At 39.2% G+C, this 21,615-nt stretch overlaps 1 protein-coding gene across 2 annotated transcripts in view; it reads right to left on the bottom strand.

Annotated features, from left to right (window-relative positions):
- The window catches only part of LOC124776957 (fat-like cadherin-related tumor suppressor homolog), a gene marked incomplete at its 3' end in the record, with an annotated part of 338,653 nt that overhangs the window by 78,850 nt on the left and 238,188 nt on the right, over positions 1 to 21,615 (bottom strand). For both annotated transcript variants that reach the window (XM_047252191.1, XM_047252192.1), the window contains 1 exon segment: positions 3,143 to 3,232. In XM_047252191.1, the coding sequence (XP_047108147.1) occupies positions 3,143 to 3,232 (90 nt within the window).

Below are 21,615 nucleotides of genomic sequence, written 5' to 3'. Positions count from 1 at the left end.
AACTGTACGGTATGTGTTACATTGCATTTAGGAACTTTCGGGTAATTGAACAAGTGTCAATAATTACAGATTTCTGAAGTTGTATATATAAGTTTGGATGTAGCTGTATTGCATTGATGTGCTGGTGGATATTGTGTGGTATGACTCCTGTAGTTGATAGTATAATTGGTATAATGTCACCTTTATCCTGATGCCACATGTCCTTGACTTCTTCAACCAGTTGGATGTATTTTTCAATTTTTTCTCCTGTTTTCTTTTGTTTATTTGTTGTATTGGGTATGGATATTTCGATTAGTTGTGTTAATTTCTTCTTTTTATTGGTGAGTATGATGTCAGGTTTGTTATGTGGTGTTGTTTTATCTGTTATAGTGGTTCTGTTCCAGTATAATTTGTATTCATCGTTCTCCAGTACATTTTGTGGTGCATACTTGTATGTGGGAACATGTTGTTTTATAAGTTTATGTTGTAAGGCACGCTGTTGATGTATTATTTTTGCTACATTGTCATGTCTTCTGGGGTATTCTGTATTTGCTAGTATTGTACATCCGCTTGTGATGTGATCTACTGTTTCTATTTGTTGTTTGCAAAGTCTGCATTTACCTGTTGTGGTATTGGGATCTTTGATAATATGCTTGCTGTAATATCTGGTGGTTATTGTTTGATCCTGTATTGCAATCATGAATCCTTCCGTCTCACTGTATATATTGCCTTTTCTTAGCCATGTGTCGGATGCGCCTTGATCGATGTGTGGCTGTGTTAGATGATACGGGTGCTTGCCATGTAATGTTTTCTTTTTCCAATTTACTTTCTTCGTATCTGTTGATGTTATGTGATCTAAAGGGTTGTAGAAGTGGTTATGAAATTGCAATGGTGTAGCCGATGTAATTATATGAGTGATTGCTTTGTGTATTTTGCTAGTTTCTGCTCGTTCTATAAAGAATTTTCTTAAATTGTCTACCTGTCCATAATGTAGGTTTTTTATCTCAATAAATCCCCTTCCTCCTTCCTTTCTGCTTAATGTGAATCTTTCAGTTGCTGAATGTATGTGATGTATTCTATATTTGTGGCATTGTGATCGTGTAAGTGTATTGAGTGCTTCTAGGTCTGTGTTACTCCATTTCACTACTCCAAATGAGTAGGTCAATATTGGTATAGCATAATTATTTATAGCTTTTGTCTTGTTTCTTGCTGTCAATTCTGTTTTCAGTATTTTTGTTAGTCTTTGTCTATATTTTTCTTTTAGTTCTTCTTTAATATTTGTATTATCTATTCCTATTTTTGTCTGTATCCTAGATATTTATAGGCATCTGTTTTTTCCATCGCTTCAATGCAGTCGCTGTGGTTATCCAATATGTAATCTTCTTGTTTAGTGTGTTTTCCCTTGACTATGCTATTTTTCTTACATTTGTCTGTTCCAAAAGCCATATTTATATTATTGTTGAATACTTCTGTTATCTTTAGTAAATGGTTGAGTTGTTGATTTGTTGCTGCCAGTAGTTTTAGATCATCCATATATAGCAGATGTGTGATTTTGTGTGGGTATGTTCCAGTAATATTGTATCCATAATTTGTATTATTTAGCATGTTGGATAGTGGGTTCAGAGCAAAGCAGAACCAGAAAGGACTTAATGAGTCTCTTTGGTATATTCCACGCTTAATCTGTATTGGCTGTGATGTGATATTATTTGAATTTGTTAGGATATTAAGTGTGGTTTTCCAATTTTTCATTACTATGTTTAGAACTGTATCAATTTAGGATCTACTTAGTATATTTCCAGTATTTGTAGTAACCATGAGTGGGGTACACTATCAAAAGCTTTTTGGTAATCAATATATGCATAGTGTAGCGACCTTTGTTTAGTTTTAGCTTGATATGTCACCTCTGCATCTATTATCAGTTGCTCTTTACATCCTCGTACTCCTTTGCAACAGCCTTTTTGTTCTTCATTTATAATTTTGTTCTGTGTTGTATGTGTCATTAATTTCTGTGTAATGACTGAAGTTAATATTTTGTATATTGTTGGTAGGCATGTTATGGGGCAATATTTAGCTGGGTTTGCTGTGTCTGCTTGATCTTTAGGTTTCAGATAAGTTATTCCATGTGTAAGTGTATCAGGGAATGTGTATGGGTCTGCAATGTAACTGTTAAATAATTTAATATAATGGAAGGAAACATTCCACGTGGGAAAAATTATATATAAAAACAAAGATGAGGTGACTTACCGAACAAAAGCGCTGGCAGGTCGATAGACACACAAACATACACACAAAATTCAAGCTTTCGCAACAAACTGTTGCCTCATCAGGAAAGAGGGAAGGAGAGGGGAAGACGAAAGGAAGTGGGTCTTTAAATATGTCTGCTTGTGTCTGTATGTGTGGATGGATATGTGCGTGTGTGCGAGTGTATACCTGTCCTTTTTTCCCCCTAAGGTAAGTCTTTCCGCTCCCGGGATTGGAATGACTCCTTACCCTCTCCCTAAAACCCACTTCCTTTCGTCTTCCCCTCTCCTTCCCTCTTTCCTGATGAGGCAACAGTTTGTTGCGAAAGCTTGAATTTTGTGTGTATGTTTGTGTTTGTTTGTGTGTCTATCGACCTGCCAGCGCTTTTGTTCGGTAAGTCACCTCATCTTTGTTTTTATATATAATGTTAAATAATTTAGTTAGATGTGAATGTGTTGAGGTGAATTTCTTTAGCCAGAAATTTGCTATTTTATCTTTCCCAGGGGCTTTCCAATTGTGAGTAGAATTAATTGCTTGGGCGACTTCATGTTGCAAAATTATCACTTCAGGCATTTGTGGTATCATCTCGTATGTATCTGTTTCTGCTTGTATCCACCGTGCATGCCTGTTATGTTGTACCGGGTTTGACCATATGTTGCTCCAGAAGTGTTCCATGTCTGTTATGTTTGGTGGATTGTCTATTTTAATGCGTGTGTTATCTATTGTTTGGTAAAATTTCTTTTGGTTTGTGTTGAATGTTTGGTTTTGTTTCCTTCTATTTTCACTTTTATTGTATCTTCTAAGTCGTTTGGCCAATGCTTGTAATTTCTGCTTCTTTTCATCTAATTGCTCTATCACTTCTTGTTGTGAGATTATTATTATTATTATTATTATTATTGTTTTTATTATTACCACCACTCACCAATGAGAGAGCCCACAGGTGCGTCTTCACTGACAAAGAAAGTCTCCCCTGAACCTCCAGAATCCAGGTAGCAGCGATTGTCAGGCGGTACTGCAAAGGAAAACAATAGTCATCAGAACTGCACTAAATAAAATGCTTTACATTTTACAAGCCACTTATTACAAGCCACCTGTTTAACTAGCATCGCAAACCACTATTGTCTCTATCCGAATCAAATAAAAACATGCAAATGGGGTATCTGAACTTCAGCTGAATAGTAGTGATGATATGCAGTCTACAGATAAAACTAGCAGGTTGAGATACTCAACCATTATGCCTTCTACAAGTAGAGCTTTTATGACTTGAGGGGGTGGAATGTGTGTCCACTAGGCCCTACAAATTTAACAACTGCAGCAAGCCACAATCAGTTTGTATGTTTGCACATAGCCTATTGAGAAGTACAATGAACAGTCTAATGATAACTCTGCTACTGTACCCAGACTTGCTTTGATTACTATAGTACTGTTTGTGTCAACTCTCCTTTTTTTTATTCTGGTTCAGAACTAGCATGAAAGCTATAAAATTATTTCTCACTGACTGTACCCCCATAATGGGCTTATATTAATCAGTTTTAAGGAGACAGTTTGTTGAAACTATAAACTTCAGAAATACAATGAAGCCTTAATATAGCTGTCCATTTTTTGTTTATACTTTTCTTTTTCTAAGTGAAATTTGTGAACTTCATGACATGTAAACACACACAAGTTTCCAACAGTACAGTGTGCTGCTTGACATACTGCAGCCGGAGGCTGGCTGCAGAACTGCAGGAAAGATCCCTCTGCTAATGCATCCAAGTTGAAGGCTACATAGTGTTTACCATTTAAGAGTATCAGCATTTTCTTTTTCCCTGACTAGCGTCATTACAAGAAGAACTACAGCAGCCATGATAGTGATGGTGTTTCTTTATTGTGCAGACATTTTAATCTGTCAGCTTTAGGTTGAGGAGGAGTGTTGTGCTACAGTTGCATAAGATACCAGCTGGGGCTGACCTGCAGCACTTTGTTTATCACACTTTCAACTTTAGCAAACAATTGTGGTAGCCATTACCAAGTACAAGATCTTTCATTAATCTAGGCATACTGTACTGGGTGGACGGGGACCAGGAAGGACTCGGGGTGTTGTACCGATCCCCCTAACGAACAAGTACGAGGTACTGTCTTTCACTGAAACTGAGTCAGTGGGACTCACTTCACCTGTTTTGGGGAAACCTGTTTTGTCTGATGCCAAGAGGAGGCAAATACATAGGGGTAGAGCCTATTAATCGGCAAACATACAGCGAATGATGATACCCTTTAGGGAAGTGGTGGCATGAAACAGGAAAGTATACCAGGTGCACTAAATGTGTATGCCTGGGGGCCTCATTCAATATGTTGAAGAGGCTGTTCCAGCAGCCCTTGAGGGAATAGGGTGAAACCAACTGTAGATTGTATCACACTTTGTAACAAATGGAGATAAACAGAAGCCATCCATTGTGACACTTTAAAATAGTACCAAAGATGGGGTCGACACTACGGTAAGTTGACCACTTCGTACAATGTTGCGCGAAATGTTCACCACTGGGCTATGGTTATACTTTTCGCAGTGGTCAATGAGTGGAATTGATGCTCAAGTAATTTATTGTGGCAACAATGAGAATTGTGTCAGATGAAACGGATTCCTGAAACAATTGTGTTGTACATTAGTTCTACCTCTCTTGGTTCAAAGAAGTTTGGGCACCTCAGGAATTCACTGAATCTACAGCATTATTGGTGGGCATTTGAAGAAACACCAAAAGACTGAGGCAGAAATAGAGAAAAACGGAACTGAGCAAGAGGAAAAGGCGTAATACCTGCATAGTAAAGAAATGAGTAGCAGAATATAGTTGCAAAATGTGTCAGAAGCTAATCTGTTTAATGAACATTGAAATTTTTAACTCTGATTGCGGTAAAATTCCTGATACGTTACCACTGTCCCAAAGAGGCGAGAGACGATGAGACAAGCGAATGAGTTGGGTATAGTCCCCTATTGTCCTTTCTGTTGTACTTTAAAGTTATCTTTGTCTTCCTTTAACGATATTTTCAGTTTATAACGTGTTTTGTTGGTGGTATTTAATAAATAATCACATGAATAAGCAATATGATCAATTTGATACACCGCACTCGATCTTGTTGCGAAGAACAGCGCGCCCAACAGAAGATTACACTGGCCGTACTCTCCCATGTCTGATGATACAAGTATAGACTATTGTCCGATTAAAATTACTTGATGGTTGACGTATGTCACTTACAGCTACCGTGTTGCCACATCCGCTGCCGGCTACCGCTCGATTATGGGAGAGACACGAACGTGAAGGTCCACTCCACAAATGTATAATACGGAACAGTGTTGGATGCGGCCGCCACGGGGTATGACGCAAATCGGAGATGCTCTGACAACGGCTGATTGTAAGTGATTAATGATCCAACTGCGTCAGACGACACATTTTCTAGCCCTGAATTTAATCTTATGTACAAACCAATCCACACCCTCGTGATGTGCAGTGTACCCGAGAAAACGGCTATCAACTCTCTGCGGCAGAACTATAATCACCGTCGCTTTGTTCACGGCGTTTAAGGTTAACATCTACGGGTAAACTCCACACAGAAAAATTTTGTGGTATGTTTGTTGGCATGGGCGTCTTACGCAGCAAAATTTCAGATTCAGCGGTAAAAGCAAACCAATTTCTCGCTGTCACTGGTTACCTGAAACTGTCCTCACACTCACTGCGTGGGATGCCGCATTACCAACCGATGAGCAGTCCTGGTTGTCTCTAGGTTGCAGATTACAGGCGACATAAGCAGAGTCCAAACGAAGAAAGAATGACAGCCAGAAAAAAGGAGCAAATTAAAAGGTCATTGCAATGTCGAAAATGATGCAGCAAAGTATTAGAAACACGAAAATTCTTTTAAACCAATTAACTGAAAAATGGATAGTCTTGATAAGATTTAGAAAAATAAATTTTGCTGCATTTGACGAGATTCAAACCTACGACCTCTCACACGTTAGGTTTATACACTAACCACCACACTATGTCATTACGTGGCACTAATGCTGGTAATAATAGTTGCAAAAGTTAATTGCAGTCTTCAAAATTCGACTTCACGAAATGTCGTGCAAAGCTTATCCAATGTAAACCGATCTCTGTGATTATAATTGTATAGGTGATGCTGAATCGCGTCTTCTGAGGAAGGATCCAGTAGTGTTCGGTTAGAGCTGTGTATGAAATGTATTTCTTTAGCATCGTTTTGTGTGTGTGTGTGTGTGTGTGTGTGTGTGTGTGATGAAATACGAAATATAAGGGGTAGATCCAGGATTCGCGATCCAAACACATCAAGAAACAAAGATGGACAAGGAATTGAAAATGAACGGACATCATTGTTGTAGTTTGGCAACGGCGAACGGATCATGCGAGACGTTGAGCACTCTGATTGGAGGAAACCAACTACAGCACGTGAAATGTTAACTATCAAGTAATTTCGATCGGACAATAACATTGAGGTACGAGGAGACAAGAGCAAACTGCGACAACTGTGATGGACACACCGAGCTGGGCAGCCAAAGCAAAAGCCCGTTCTAATATGGTATGTCCTCATGTACTTATACTAGCCACCTTGAGACGTTAATTTCTACTAATTTAATTTAATAACTACAAAATTGCACTCGGTAACAAACATCGGCGTCAGCAGAATTTTTTTTTTTTTTTTTTTTTTTTGGGGGGGGGGGGGGGGATAGGCGGCGGCTAGACTAAAACTGCCATTTATTTTTATCTCCCAGAAAAGTGATGGTTATCCTCTCAATATTTGCTATTAAATCTGACGTATATCCAACAAAATGATTAGTAAGTTAGGAAACGAAGCAGAAAAATTTATAAAGGATATTTTTATTTACATGCTGCTGCCTTTAATGTTAGATTGGGAATGAATGTGACAGTTGTGAAGTATGAAAAAAATCAGCAATGAGCATATTGTTGGTTATAAACAAAAATTAGCAGTCTCGAGGAGTCTTAGACTAATCTTCCTCCAAAGTGAAAATGCAGGGAACGAATTTTAAAAATGCTATACACTTATCTATTACTCTGCTTACAGGAACTACAACTATTCACAGTCACGAAAATTACAGTTCTCAATAATAAAATTATTTTTTCTTAACAAGAGCTAGTAAAGTAAAGAACAACCATGAAGAACATGTGATATGAAACTACACAAAATGTAATATTATACTTGATCCCCTTTGAAGGCGAACGACAATCGCTGAGGATGTTGCCCACGTTTGTCAATGATGGTTGGTTAAATCAGGTTTTTCAATCACTTCTCTTCTGTGAAAATTCAGAATATGCAACTCACAAAATCTTTCTTCACTCAATGTAGAACAGTCACATGTCTACTCTTCGTAGTGTACTGAAGGATCGTTCAATTGTGCATGTAGTTGCAAGCAAAGAGCAATTAATAGAGGCTGTTTCATATCAGGAAAACTATGATCATCAACAATGCCGGTGATTGACAGATTTATAAGGATTAGTGATCTCACTGATCAGAAGTCATACCACAGTGCAGCCCCGATCTACAATATTTCCGAACCGAGGCAAAAACTTGATAGTGTCCCCCCCCCCCCTCTCGAGCGTTAGAGAAACGACGTCAAATACTTTTTAAAAAATTATTTTTCAAAAATATGTTCATTTTGTAGCGCACGTCTTTCTGAAGAGCTTGATATACAAAACATGTATGTTCGAGGAAATTTAAGGTAAGCTGTTTGGTCTTAAGTGTGCCAAAGTGCAGTGCCACGCCCCTTCACACAGCATTCTTCTATCGTAGCTCACTATATTTCGCTCTGTGGAATTCAAACATGTATATTTTGTAATGGAAGCCATCAAACCTATATTCAGGACATTGGAAACTAAAATGTTCTGTGGTGCCTCTTCTGCTCCCAGTCAGCCCAGTTTGACATCCTCCGCTCCCCTTCCTTAAAATAAATATACAAAAACCACTTTTTATTGTCTATTAGCTAATAACTTACTCTTTTGTGTGACATAAAATTAAATATAGGAAACATAAAACGAGTAAAAGCAAGAGACAAGCAAGACAGTACACATTTCTTCAATCCTTATGTCCCAGCATTTTTTTTCTTTCTAATCTTGTTACAGCTTTACACGATGTGCTTTCCTTTCTGCGAAAGAATCTGTTTTCTCATCAAAGTTCGTCAAACGTTTTGACACATGAAAAATCAAAGTGTCGTTGTCTAATACGAAAAAGCTATTAATTTCGAGTAGTACCCCAGACTGGTATGGTTTCTCTGTTTGATTACGTCTATTTTGTTACCGTCTGCGAGATGAAACGAAACAGGCCTTTCTAATGTTGCAGCAATTGTAACGCACACCAAATAAGCGAGACTGTTTGGCAGAAATTGTTATTTTTATCTACGTCATTTACATAGATAACACTACAGAATGTAATTCCCTAAGTACCATCAGCAAACGCCTATTAGGCCAACTACAAATGTTTTATGTTACGGTATAGTTTCACTTTTCATTCACACGCTCCAGTTTCTCAAGCATGAGATCGGAAAGCAGTAATACGAAATTTTTATAGAATTTTGGAATCGTCATATTCTTCTATATATTTTGTGTGACGTCCCCGTTTCTTCTCCTCCCTTGTTGTAACAAACAATCTTGTCACAACTAATTCTGCAAATATTCCTACCACTGTCAAAACTTGTTCTACGGGTAACTTTACTAATAATGCCAGACTCACCAGTTAAGTTATCCCGTGTTTTTCTCCGGTTAGGCATTATTAAGTGTTCGAACAATGCGTTTTCCGCGCAATTCCGAGAACAGAACTTAAGGCGGCTGCTAATTAGGGACTCTACAAGTGGCTCTTAGTAGTGTAGCGATCTGGCAAAATTATCTGTTAAAATTTCATTTTCACCGAGAAGATTAATATCTTTCAAACCTGTTATTCCTGTAAGTCGTTTATTCCCATTCTGGTAGTCCGTATAGCCCCTTCCCCTTTTGTCAGCGTGAAACTTTTTTTTATTTCCAGATGCGAGGAGAGTTTCCTTGGCTGAGGCATCACGTAGGCGTACTCCATGCACGCATTCAATCAACCAACTTATGATTCGTTCAGAAATCAATTTAGAATGTGTTCAAAAATGTTTAAAAACCAACAGGGAAGCCTTTCAAAATCATATGAGAACAATTGACAGAGCAACATGCGCGGTATGCGAAGTGCTTTGTGAAACAAGGTGGTTTTAATTTGGCGCCTCCTGAAATTGGCGCCCGGGGCAGATACCCAGGTTTGCGTCGCCCCCCCCCCCCCCCCCCCCTCCTCCACAGATACAGACATTTTAAGCTGCCTTGAGTCAGGAAGCACTTAGCTTTATCAAGTTACACTGTTAGAGTATATTGCATTTCTTGTGAGTAGTTTCTACTTTGAATCATCGGTCGTTTATTCCTGCCAGGCTAAGCCAGCCCTGAAAAATATGAATGACCACTGTTTCCGGCTTTAGCATACTGAAGTCAACGTGATTAGCCTCATTTCGAGTCAATGTCTGGACCTGGTAGAAACGTTCCCTTTTTGTTGAATAAACGTAACACGCTAAAGTAACTCATCAAGCTTGCTTGCGGGGGCTACACTTCCTTCCAGGACTATGAAATGAGGTAGTTACCCATCTGTGACGAAAACGACAAAGCGGAGGTGATTAGATTAGATTAATACTAGTTCCATGGATCATGAATACGATATTTCGTAACGATGTGGAACGAGTCGAATTTTCTAATACATGACATAATTAGGTTAATTTAACAACATACTTAAGTTAATATAACAACTTTATTTTTTGTTTTTATTTTCATTTATTTATTTTTTTTCCTTAATTTATATCTAAAAATTCCTCTATGGAGTAGAAGGAGTTGTCATTCAGAAATTCTTTTAATTTGTTCTTAAATACTTGTTGGTTATCTGTCAGACTTTTGATACTATTTGGTAAGTGACCAAAGACTTTAGTGCCAGTATAATTCACCCCTTTCTGTGCCAAAGTTAGATTTAATCTTGAATAGTGAAGATCATCCTTTCTCCTAGTATTGTAGTTATGCACACTGCTATTACTTTTGAATTGGGTTTGGTTGTTAATAACAAATTTCATAAGAGAGTATATATAATGAGAAGCTACTGTAAATATCCCTAGATCCTTAAATAAATGTCTGCAGGATGATCTTGGGTGGACTCCAGCTATTATTCTGATTACACGCTTTTGTGCAATAAATACTTTATTCCTCAGTGATGAATTCCCCCCAAAATATGATGCCATATGAAAGCAATGAGTGAAAATAGGCGTAGTAAGCTAATTTACTAAGATGTTTATCACCAAAATTTGCAATGACCCTTATTGCATAAGTAGCTGAACTCAAACGTTTCAGCAGATCATCAATGTGTTTCTTCCAATTTAATCTCTCATCAATGGACACACCTAAAAATTTGGAATATTCTACCTTAGCTATATGCTTCTGATTAAGGTCTATATTTATTAATGGCGTCATACCATTCCCTGTATGGAACTGTATGTACTGTGTCTTATCAAAATTCAGTGAGAGTCCGTTTACAAGGAACCACTTAGTAATTTTCTGAAAGACAGTATTGACAATTTCATCAGTTAATTCTTGTTTGTCAGGTGTGATTACTATACTTGTATCATTAGCAAAGAGAACTAACTTTGCCTCTTCATGAATATAGAATGGCAAGTCATTAATATATAATAAGAACAGCAAAGGACCCAAGACTGACCCTTGTGGAACCCCATTCTTGATAGTTCCCCAGTTTGAAGAATGTGCTGATCTTTGCATGTTACGAGAACTACTTATTTCAACTTTCTGCACTCTTCCAGTTAGGTATGAATTAAACCATTTGTGCACTGTCCCACTCATGCCACAATACTTAAGCTTGTCTAGCAGAATTTCATGATTTACACAATCAAAAGCCTTTGAGAGATCACAAAAAATCCCAATGGGTGGTGTTCGGTTATTCAGATCATTCAAAATTTGAATGGTGAAAGCATATATGGCAATTTCTGTTGAAAAACCTTTCTGGAAACCAAACTGACATTTCGTTAGTACTTCATTTTTACAGATATGTGAAGCTACTCTTGAATATATTACTTTCTCAAAAATTTTGGATAAAGCTGTTAGAAGGGAGATTGGACGGTAATTGTTGACATCAGATCTATCCCCTTTTTATGCAAAGGTATAACAATAGCATATTTCAGTCTATCAGGGAAAATGCCCTGTTCCAGAGAGCTATTACACAGGTGGCTGAGAATCTTACTTATCTGTTGAGAACAAGCTTTTAGTATTTTGCTGGAAATGCCATCAATTCCATGTGAGTTTTTGCTTTTAAGCAAGTTTATTACTTTCCTAATTTCAGAGGGAGAAGTGGGTGAGATTTCAATTGTATCAAATTGCATAGGTATGGCCTCTTCCATTAACAGCCTAGCATCTTCTAATGAACACCTGGATCCTACTATATCCACAACATTTAGAAAATGATTATTAAAAATATTTTCAACTTCTGACTTTTTGTTCGTAAAGTTTTCATTCAATTTGATGGTAATTCTGTCTTCCTCTGCTCTTGGTTGACCTGTTTCTCTTTTAATAATATTCCAAGTTGTTTTAATTTTATTATCAGAGTTGCTGATTTCAGACATGATACACATACTCCTGGATTTTTTAATAACTTTTCTTAATATAACACAGTAGTTTTTATAATTTTTGATAGTTTCTGGGTCACTACTCTTTCTTGCTGTCAGATACATTTCCCTTTTCCGGTTACAAGATATTTTTATACCCTTAGTAAGCCATAGTTTGTTACAAGGTTTCTTACGAGTATATTTAACTATTTTCTTGGGGAAGCAGTTTTCAAATGCATTTACAAAAATGTCATGAAATAAATTATATTTTAAATTGGCATCAGGTTCACGGTACACCTCATCCCAGTCTAACTGCTGTAGGCTTTCCCTGAAATTTGCAATTGTTAAATCGTTGACTGAATGTACTACTTTGGAGGACTGTTTAGTATTGCTGAATGGAGCTATGTCATATATTGTAACTAGCTGTGCACCATGACCAGAAAGACCATTCTCAACAGGCTGAGCATTTATCTGGTTAAACTTATCTTGGTCTATAAAGAAGTTATCTATCAGTGAGCTGCTATCCTTTACCACCCGAGTAGGAAAATCAATAACGGGTGTCAAATTGAAAGAACCGAGTAATACTTCAAGGTCATTTTTCCTACTACCCTCTTTCAGAGAATCTACATTGAAGTCCCCACAAATAATAATTTGCTTCCCCCTGTCTGACAGATAGCACAACAAGGAGTCCAAATTTTTCAGAAATAGATGAAAATTTCCTGATGGGGACCTATATACAGTTACAATTATAAATGTGCCTTTATTTAATTTAAGCTCACAGGCACATGCTTCTATATGTTTCTCTACACAAAACTTTTTTGTTTCTATACTTTTTGCACAATGATAACTTTTGACATATATGGCAACTCCTCCTTTCTCCATATTTTCTCTCATTACATGTGCAGAGAGCTTATATCCACTTACATTTACCTTATCCATATCAGTAACAATGTGATGCTCAGACAGGCATAGTATATCTATTTCATACTCAGCTTCTAAATCTTCTAAACAAACCAGAAGCTCATCTACTTTATTCTTTAAACTCCCAATATTTTGATGAAATATACTTACATTATTTTTAATTATACTTTTATGAGAACCTTTCCTTATTCTAACATTTGCAGTACTCTCCTGTCTGAGTTTCTCATTGTGCTTAGGCCTAGTTCCTATACCAGTGGTCACATGGTGTTCAGAAAGGCAGATTATATCAACTGGGTTGGGTGACTTTAATTCATCAATGCAATTACCTAGGACTGAGATACAACTTGGTGGAGATAAAATTTCTGGTGATTGGTGAAAATTTATAATTGATAGCTGTGATTGGTGATCAAATGTGCTAGAATTGTGCTGTTTAATTTCTTTCCTAAACTGAAGGTTTGTTTCAATCCTGACCTCTCGTAGAACTTGACATCTTTCTGTCTTACCTATCCTAAAAAAGGTGCTGCTCCAACACCTGTAACCACTGGTATTTTACCATTCATGGCAGTGCCTCCCCCCCTTAAATTTCCTGCTATTACCCCAGCCAGTTTCCCCTTCCCTTTCCTGTTGAGATGTAGGCCGTGCCTGGTATAGTCCCACCTACTGAGATTATCAACAGGAACCACACCAATATGAGCCCCCGCACCCGACCCAAGCAGCTGTTCCAACTCCAAATTAACTCTCCCAACAGAAGAGTTCAAATGAGGCCGGTCATGGCGTCTCAGGACAGATACAAATTCAACATTGGCGTGTCTCGATGTCGACGCAATCTTTACCAAATCACACTCTGTCGATGCTGTTCCCTGGCCCTCCCACAATAACCACGGTGTCTTGCCTGGTAAATCCTTTACAGAGTGAACCTAAATCCTCTGTCACCTGATCCAGACTAGCACTTGGTTTGAAAAAATTTGTGACCTGGTATTCTGGTCCTAATTCCTCCTGCAGAAGTTGGCCTACACCTCTGGCATGAGAACTGCCTAACAACAAAACTTTCTTCCTTTTCGATGACTTTCCTACATTCTTTTTCAATTTCCTATTGAAAGTTTGTTGTGTCCTGTCTACACCTACCTCTGCTTGAGGCTCATCAGTTTCTAACTGAAGCAACAGGTCAAACTTATTTTTGACATTCACCACAAAACTGTCAGACTTAGTTCTAGGCCTGTTCCTTCTGCTACCTGTTGCCACTTCCCACCTCTCTTTGCCCTTCTCCCTCCTTAACCTGTCCAGATCTTCCCTAGCCTGATCTAGCTCAGCCTGAAGAGCAGCAATTTTCCCCTCCTGTTCCACTATCTTCCTATCTCTGCTGCAAATCCTACATAACCACTGATGAGCCTGATCCCCTTTCCCAACACCCACACCACTGCAGTCCCCCCAGTGAAAAAAACTACTACATCCATCACACCAAACCCCGGAACTAACAATTCTACGGCAAGTCAGGCACTTCTCACTCATGGCAAGCTAGAATAAATCAATTAAATTACCGAAAATCAAAAAAGATGTTACAAGAATTTAGCCTATTCACAAATGTATATAAGCAAGTTTCTGATTTAAAATTCCGCTGTTTTTCTGAGATCTGTATTAAAACAATGAAGGTATACGCTATTATATATTTCACTCGATGGAATGAAAAAAGGACAATTAAACGAGATACTTAGATTCTCCAAAAACGTTACGAGAATTAGGCCTATAAACAAATGTATATAGGCAAGTTTCTGATATAAAGTTACGCTGTTTTCCTGAAATCTGTATTACAACAATGAAGTTATACGCTATTTACGGTAGTTTACTTATTTGTTACCGAGAAACTAGTTAAATTACCGTGAAACAAGAACAAACACGTTTACAAAATTTAAGCCTAAGCGCGACTTCGCGAAGTTACGATCTTTTCGTGTTTTCTGAAAAAATACACAAAGAAAAGTCAAATCTTTAATGGCAAGACTAAACGATACACTAATGCACGTATTTAATTTGTTGTCGGCGTCAAACTAAATTATATTCCTGTCTACATCACTTAACTTTCTGGAAATGGTTTCTGGCGTCACTTACTCGGCGGCCATCTTGGCTTAAGTGTCCTTAAAGGAGTGAGTCATACCACACTGCACACAGTACCACACGGGACGTTCTGTGAAACCTAACAATACTCCAGGAATCGCTGCGCTAAGCCATTATTGACTACGTCAAGAAGAGTGCGACGGGGAATTCCATTTCACCACATTTAGGATACGCTTCGTAGCCATCTCGACAATACTTCGAATTAGCCAATAAAGGAAGTAGGCACGGTATACAAGAGCGGCTTATTTTCCGCCTTCAGCGGTACCTCGCAGACTCTCAAACGAATGAAGCTCGCGCCCCATAATCGAGTACCTGGTGTTACACTTTCTAAGAGGTGGTAATTGACTTAATGTCTGACAACGATAAGTCACATAACGCTACAGCTTGCTACATGAGAGGTTTCGCGAAATTTCAGGAAAGCGCTTCTAGACTGTATTCCAGATTTCCAAGTGATGGTGGTGGTGGGGGAGGGGGGGGGGGAGGGGGGGGAGGGGGGAGGGGGGAGGGAGGGAGGAGGAGGGGAGGCATCCGCAGTCGTCTTGCTTCGCAGCCCCCCCCCCCCCCCTCTCCTTACGGACGCCAATGGTATCAAAGGAATTGAGTGTTCCAGCTGCAGGATTGCATTTGAATTATTGTAAATGCCCCACGTTGGTTTCAGATTAACGTTGGTTCTGGGAAACTGGCGTCTTTCATTCGTTGTTGTATTGGCTGACATCTGATTCTTTGATCTAGACAGCATTTGGCGGGTAACTTCACTCCCAAGGTACACGTATGATGGATTAATAAAGTTCTTAACTGTGTACCTAAGTGACACGTGCCCTGTCAAACGCCTATTCCCACTTCTCTTTATAACTACGCCAGCAACACACAAAACATAATGATAAAGGTCTCTTGAAATCAGAACAGTGCATAGAGGACACGGTATTTATTATCCTTTAAATTGATAGAAAACATCCGTAGGATGTCTGCTGTTCATTCACAGGACATTAGCATTCAAACGATTCCACAAAATCCACTCAAGTTAGCCATTAATTTTCTGATTCAGTCCGGTCGCCATGGAATGTTGTCTCATTTCGTACACAACTGATGTGAATCGGCAAATATTAATGTGGATGCCTACATTCGTGACTGCACGTCGCGTTTCCCTGCGATTCATTCTGCAGACACAGACAAACCGCCTCGCGCTAAATCGGCCGTCGCCAAAATCCCCTTATATTCCGACAATGGGGCTGACACGCGACACCTGTGACTATCAACTAAAATCACGTCACTATAACTGCGTTCGCTGGCGCTCGGGTCCCATGAAATCCCTAGCTCGCTGTGAGGTGCAGTGTTCCCAGATACAGCTTTCGAAATGTATCTTTGAGTCATCAGTCTTCTAACCTGTTTGATGCGGCCTGCCACGAATTCATCTCTTGTGTCAACCTTTTCATCTCAGAGCAGCACTTTTACACCAAAGCCCCCAATAACTTGCTGAATGTATTCCAGTTTCTGTCTTCCTCTACAGTTTCTCTCTCTCTACAGCTTCCTCTGCTGTCTTAACAGGCGTCTTATCATCTTGTCCCCTCTTCTTGTCAGCATTTCGCACAAATTCCTTTCCTAGCCGATTTTGCAGAGAATCACCTAATTTCTTACCTTATCAGTCCATCCAGTTTTCGAAATAATTCTGTAGGACCATATCGAGGAAGGCTTCGATTCTCTTCTTTTCCGCTTTCCCCACAGTCCACGTTTCACTACCATACAACGCCGTGCTCCAACATAACATTCCCAAAAAATTCTTCCTCAAATGAACGCTTGTGTTTGACGGCGGCAGACTTCTCTTGTCCAGGAATGCCAGTACTAGTCTGATTTTTATGTTGTCCTTGCTCCGTCTATCGTGGGTTATTTTGCTGCCTGGGTAGCAAAGTTCCTTAACTTCGTCTACCTCATGATCCCCAGTTCTGAGGTTAATTTTCTCGCTGTTCTCGTTACTTTCGTCTTTCTGCGATTTACCCTCAATCCGTATGCCGTACTCAGACTGCTTCCATTCAACACATCCTGAGGTTCTACGTCGTAGCAATGTCATCAGCGAATGTTTTTCATGTTGAATTTTAATCCCACTCCTTGAACCTTTATTTCCGTTATTGCTTTTCAGATGTGTAGATTGAACAGTAGGCGCGAAAGATTACGGCCCTGTGTTACATCCTTTTTAATCCGAGCACTTCGTTCTTGGTCTTCCACATCTACATCTACGTGATTACTCTGCTATTCACAATAAAGTGTCTGGCATAGGGTTCAATGAACCACCTTCATGCTGTCTCTCTACCGTTCCACTCTCTTAACAGCACGTGGGAAAAACGAGCACTAACATTTTTCTGTGCGAGCCCTGATTTCTCTTATTTTATCGTGATGATCATTTCCCCCAATGTAGGTGGGTGCCAGCAGAATGTTTTCGCAATCGGAGGAGAAAACTTGTGATTGAAATTTCATGAGAAGATCGCGTCGCAACGAAAATCGCCTGTGTTTTAATGATTGCCACTCCAGTTCACGTATCAATTCTGTGACACTATCTCCCCTATTTCGCAATAATACAAAACGAGTTGCCCTCCTTTGTACTTTTTCGATGTCATCCGTCAGTTCCACCCGATGCGGATCCCACACCGCACAGCAGTACTCCAGAATAGGGCGGACAAGCGTAGTGTAAGCAGTCTCTTTGGTAGACCTGTCGCACCTGCTAAGTGTTCAGACAATGAATCGCAGTCTTTAGTTTGCTCTACCCACAATATTATCTATGTGATCGTTCCAATTTAGGTTATTTGTAATTGTAATCCCTAAGTATGTAGTTGAATTTACAGCCCTCAGATTTGTGTGACTTATCGCGTAATCAAAATTTAGCTGATTTTTTTTTAGTATTCAATAACTTCACACTATTCTTTATTCAGGGTCAATTTCCATTTTCACACCATACAGATATCTTATCTAAATCATTTTGCAAGTCGTTTTGATCATCTGATGACTTTACAAGACGGTAAATGACAGCATCATCTGCAAACAATTTAAGACGGCTATTCAAATATAAAAATGCAGTAAATGAAGCAGGCAAAAAGGAACACAAACGTCTCAAAAATGATATCGACAGGAAGTGCAAAATGGTTAAGCAGGGATGGCTAGAGGACACATGTAAGGATGTAGAGGCTTATCTCACTACGAGTAAGATAGATACTGCCTACAGGAAAATTAAAGAGATCTTGGGAGAGCCAGTCCTGACAAAACTCTACCATCTGGTGAGCAAGATGTACGAGACAGGCGAAATACCCTCAGACTTCAAGAAGAATATAATAATTCCAATCCCAAAGAAAGCAGGTGTTGACAGATGGGAAAATTACCGAACTATCAGTTTAATAAGTCACAGCTGCAAAATACTAACGCGAATTCTTTACAGACGAATGGAAAAACTGATAGAAGCCGACCTCGGGGAAGATCAGTTTGGATTCCGTAGAAATGTTGGAACACGTGAGGCAATACTGACCCTACGACTTATCTTAGAAGAAAGATTAAGGAAAGCAAACCTACATTTCTAGCATTTGTAGACTTAGAGAAAGCTTTTGACAATGTTGATTGTAATACTCTCTTTCAAATTATGAAGGTAGCAGAGGTAAAATACAGAGAGCGAAGGCTATTTACAATCTGTACAGAAACCAGTGGCAGATGGGTATGAAAGGGAAGCAGTGGTTGGGAAGGGAGTGAGATAGGGTTGTAGCCTATCCCCGATGATATTCAATCTGTATATTGAGCAAGCAATAAAGGAAACAAAAGAGAAGTTCGGAGTAGCTTTAAAATCCACGGAGAAGAAATAAAAACAACTTTGAGGTTCGCCGATGACATTGTAATTCTGGCAGAGACAGCAAAGGACTTGGAAGAGCAGTTGAACGGAATGGACAGTGTTTTTAAAGGAGGATATAAGATGAACATCAACAAAAGCAAAACGAGGATAATGGAATGTAGTCGAATTAAGTCGGGTGATGCTGAAGGAATTAGGCTAGGAAATGAGACACTTGAAGTAGTAAAGGGGTTTTGCTATTTGGGGAGCAAAATAACTGATGATGGTCGAAGTAGAGAGGATATAAAATGTAGACTGGCAATGGCAAGGAAAGCGTTTCTGGAGAAGAAACATTTGTTAACATCGAGTATAGATTTAAATGTCAGGAAGTCGTTTCTGAAAGTATTTGTATGGAGTGTAGCCATGTATGGAAGTGAAACGTGGACGATATATAGCTTAGACAAGAAGAGAATAGAAGCTTTTGAAATGTGGTGCTACAGAAGAGTGCTGAAGATTAGATGGGTTTATCACATAACTAATGAGGAGGTATTGAATAGGATTGGGGAGGGGAGGAGCTTGTGGCACAACTTGACTAGAAGAAGGGATCGGTTAGTAGGACATGTTCTGAGACATCGAGGGATCACCAATTTAGTATTGGAGGGCAGCGTGCAGGGTAAAAATCGTAGAGGGAGACCAAGAGATGAATACACTAATCAGATTCAGAAGGATGTAGGCTGCAGAAGGTACTGGGAGATGAAGAATCTTGCACAGGATAGAGTAGCATGGAGAGCTGCATCAAACCAGTCTCAGGACTGAAGACCACAACAACAACATTCAAATTGTCTCCTATGTCGTTAACATAGATCAGGAACAATAGAGGGCCTATAACACTTCTTTGGGGAACGCCGGATATTACTTCCGTTTTACTCGGTGACTTTCCGTCTATTACTACGAACTGTGATCTTGCTGACAGGAAATCACGAACCCAGTCGCACAAATGAGGCGATACTCCGTAGGCACGCAGTTTCGTTAGAAGACGCTTGTGAGGAACGGTGTCGAAAGCCTTCTGGAAATCTAAAAATATGGAATCAATTTGACATCCCCTGTCGATAGCACTCATTACTGCACGAGTATAAAGAGCTAGTTGTGTTTCACAAGAGCGATATTTTCTGAATCCGTGCTGATTATATGTCAATAAATCGTTTTCTTCGAGGTACTTCGTAATGTTCGAATACAGTACGTGTTCGAATACAGTCGTGTTCGAATACAGTACTGCAAATCGACGTTAGTGATATAGGCCCGTAATTCAGCGGATTACTCCTACTTCCCTTTTTGGGTATTGGTGTGACTTGGGCAATTTTCTAGTCTTTAGGTACGGATCTTTCTGTGAGCGAGTGGTTGTATATAATTGCTAAATATGGAGCTATTTTATCAGCATACTCTGAGAGGAACCTGACTGGTATACAATCAGGACCAGAGGTCTTGCCTTTATTAAGTGATTTAAGCTGCTTTGTTACACAGAGTATATCTACTTCCATGTTTCTCATCTTGGCAGTTGTTCTTGATTGGAATTCGGAATATTTATTTCGTCTTCTTTGGTGAAGGAGTTTCGGAAAACCGTGTTTAATAACTCTGCTTTAGTGGCACTGTCACATTCTTAGTGTTCTCTCTCGGTTCTTGCATATATTGTGTATCATCCTTTCTGTATTGCTTAGCCCTTTCCTTTCTCAGAGTTTCCAATATCTTGCACCGTTTTATATTGTCGAACGCTTTTTCCAGGTTGACAGATCCTGTAACCTGTCTTGATTTTTCTTCAATCTTGCCTCCATTATCGAGCGCAACGTTAGCAGTGCCTCTCTGGTGTCTTTACCTTTCCTAAAGGTAAACTCGTTGTCATCCAACAGATCTTCAATTTTCTTTTCCATACTTCTGTATGTTATTCTTATCAGCATGTTGGATTCTTGAGCTGTTAAGCTGATTGTGCGATAATTCGCCTACTTGTCGGCTCTTGTCATCTTCGGGACTGTGTGGATGCTGTTTTTCCGAAAGTCTGATGGTATATCACGAGTCTCACACCAACGTGAACAGTCATTGTGTTGCCACGTCCTCCAATGATTATAGAAATTCCGATGGAATGTTATCTAAAACTTCTGCCGTATATGATCTTTTCAATTCTGGTAGGGACCCACCTTTGCCTCCCCTGTCAACTCCCGTTTCTTCATCTATCACATTATCAGACAAGTCGTCCCCTCGTAGAGGCCGTCAGTGTACACTTTCCACCTATCCCCTCCCTCCTCTTCATTTAGAAGAGGATTCCCATTGCACTCTTCTGTTACCGTCCTTGTTTTTAAACTCACCGAAGGTTGTATTGACTTTTCTGTATGCTAAGTCAGCCCTTCAGACAATAATTTTGTTTCATTTCTTCACATTTTTCTTGCAGCTATTGCGCTTTAGTTTCCCGTTTCGGTATATTTCTGAATTTCCCTGAACATTTTAGTCCATCAAGAGAAGTATTTCTTCTGGTATCCATGGTATTTTCGCAGTTACGTACCTTGTACCTATTTTTTTTCTTTCCAGCTTCTGTGCTTGCCGTTTTTACAGATGTCCATTTCTCTTTAACTGAACTACCTACTGGGGTGTTCATAATCGCAGTATCTATGGCCTCAGAAAACATCAAGCGTATCTCTTCATTCCTTAGTACTTCCGTATCTCACTTCTTCACGCACTGATTCTTCCTCACTAGTCTCTTAAACTTCAGCCTACTCATCATCTCTACCACATTGTGGTCTGAGTCTATATCTGCTCCTGGGTACGCCTCACAGTCCACTATCTGATTTCGAAATCTTTGTCTGACTATGATGCAATCTAACTGAATGGTATAATCGAACTCAATTCTTCCCGTATCACCCGTCCT

The sequence above is a fragment of the Schistocerca piceifrons genome, chromosome 2 (assembly GCF_021461385.2).
Source record: "Schistocerca piceifrons isolate TAMUIC-IGC-003096 chromosome 2, iqSchPice1.1, whole genome shotgun sequence".
Taxonomy (NCBI): Eukaryota; Metazoa; Arthropoda; class Insecta; order Orthoptera; family Acrididae; genus Schistocerca; species Schistocerca piceifrons.
The sequence above is the reverse complement of the archived record's forward strand: the minus strand, read 5'-3'. Positions and strand labels throughout refer to the sequence as shown.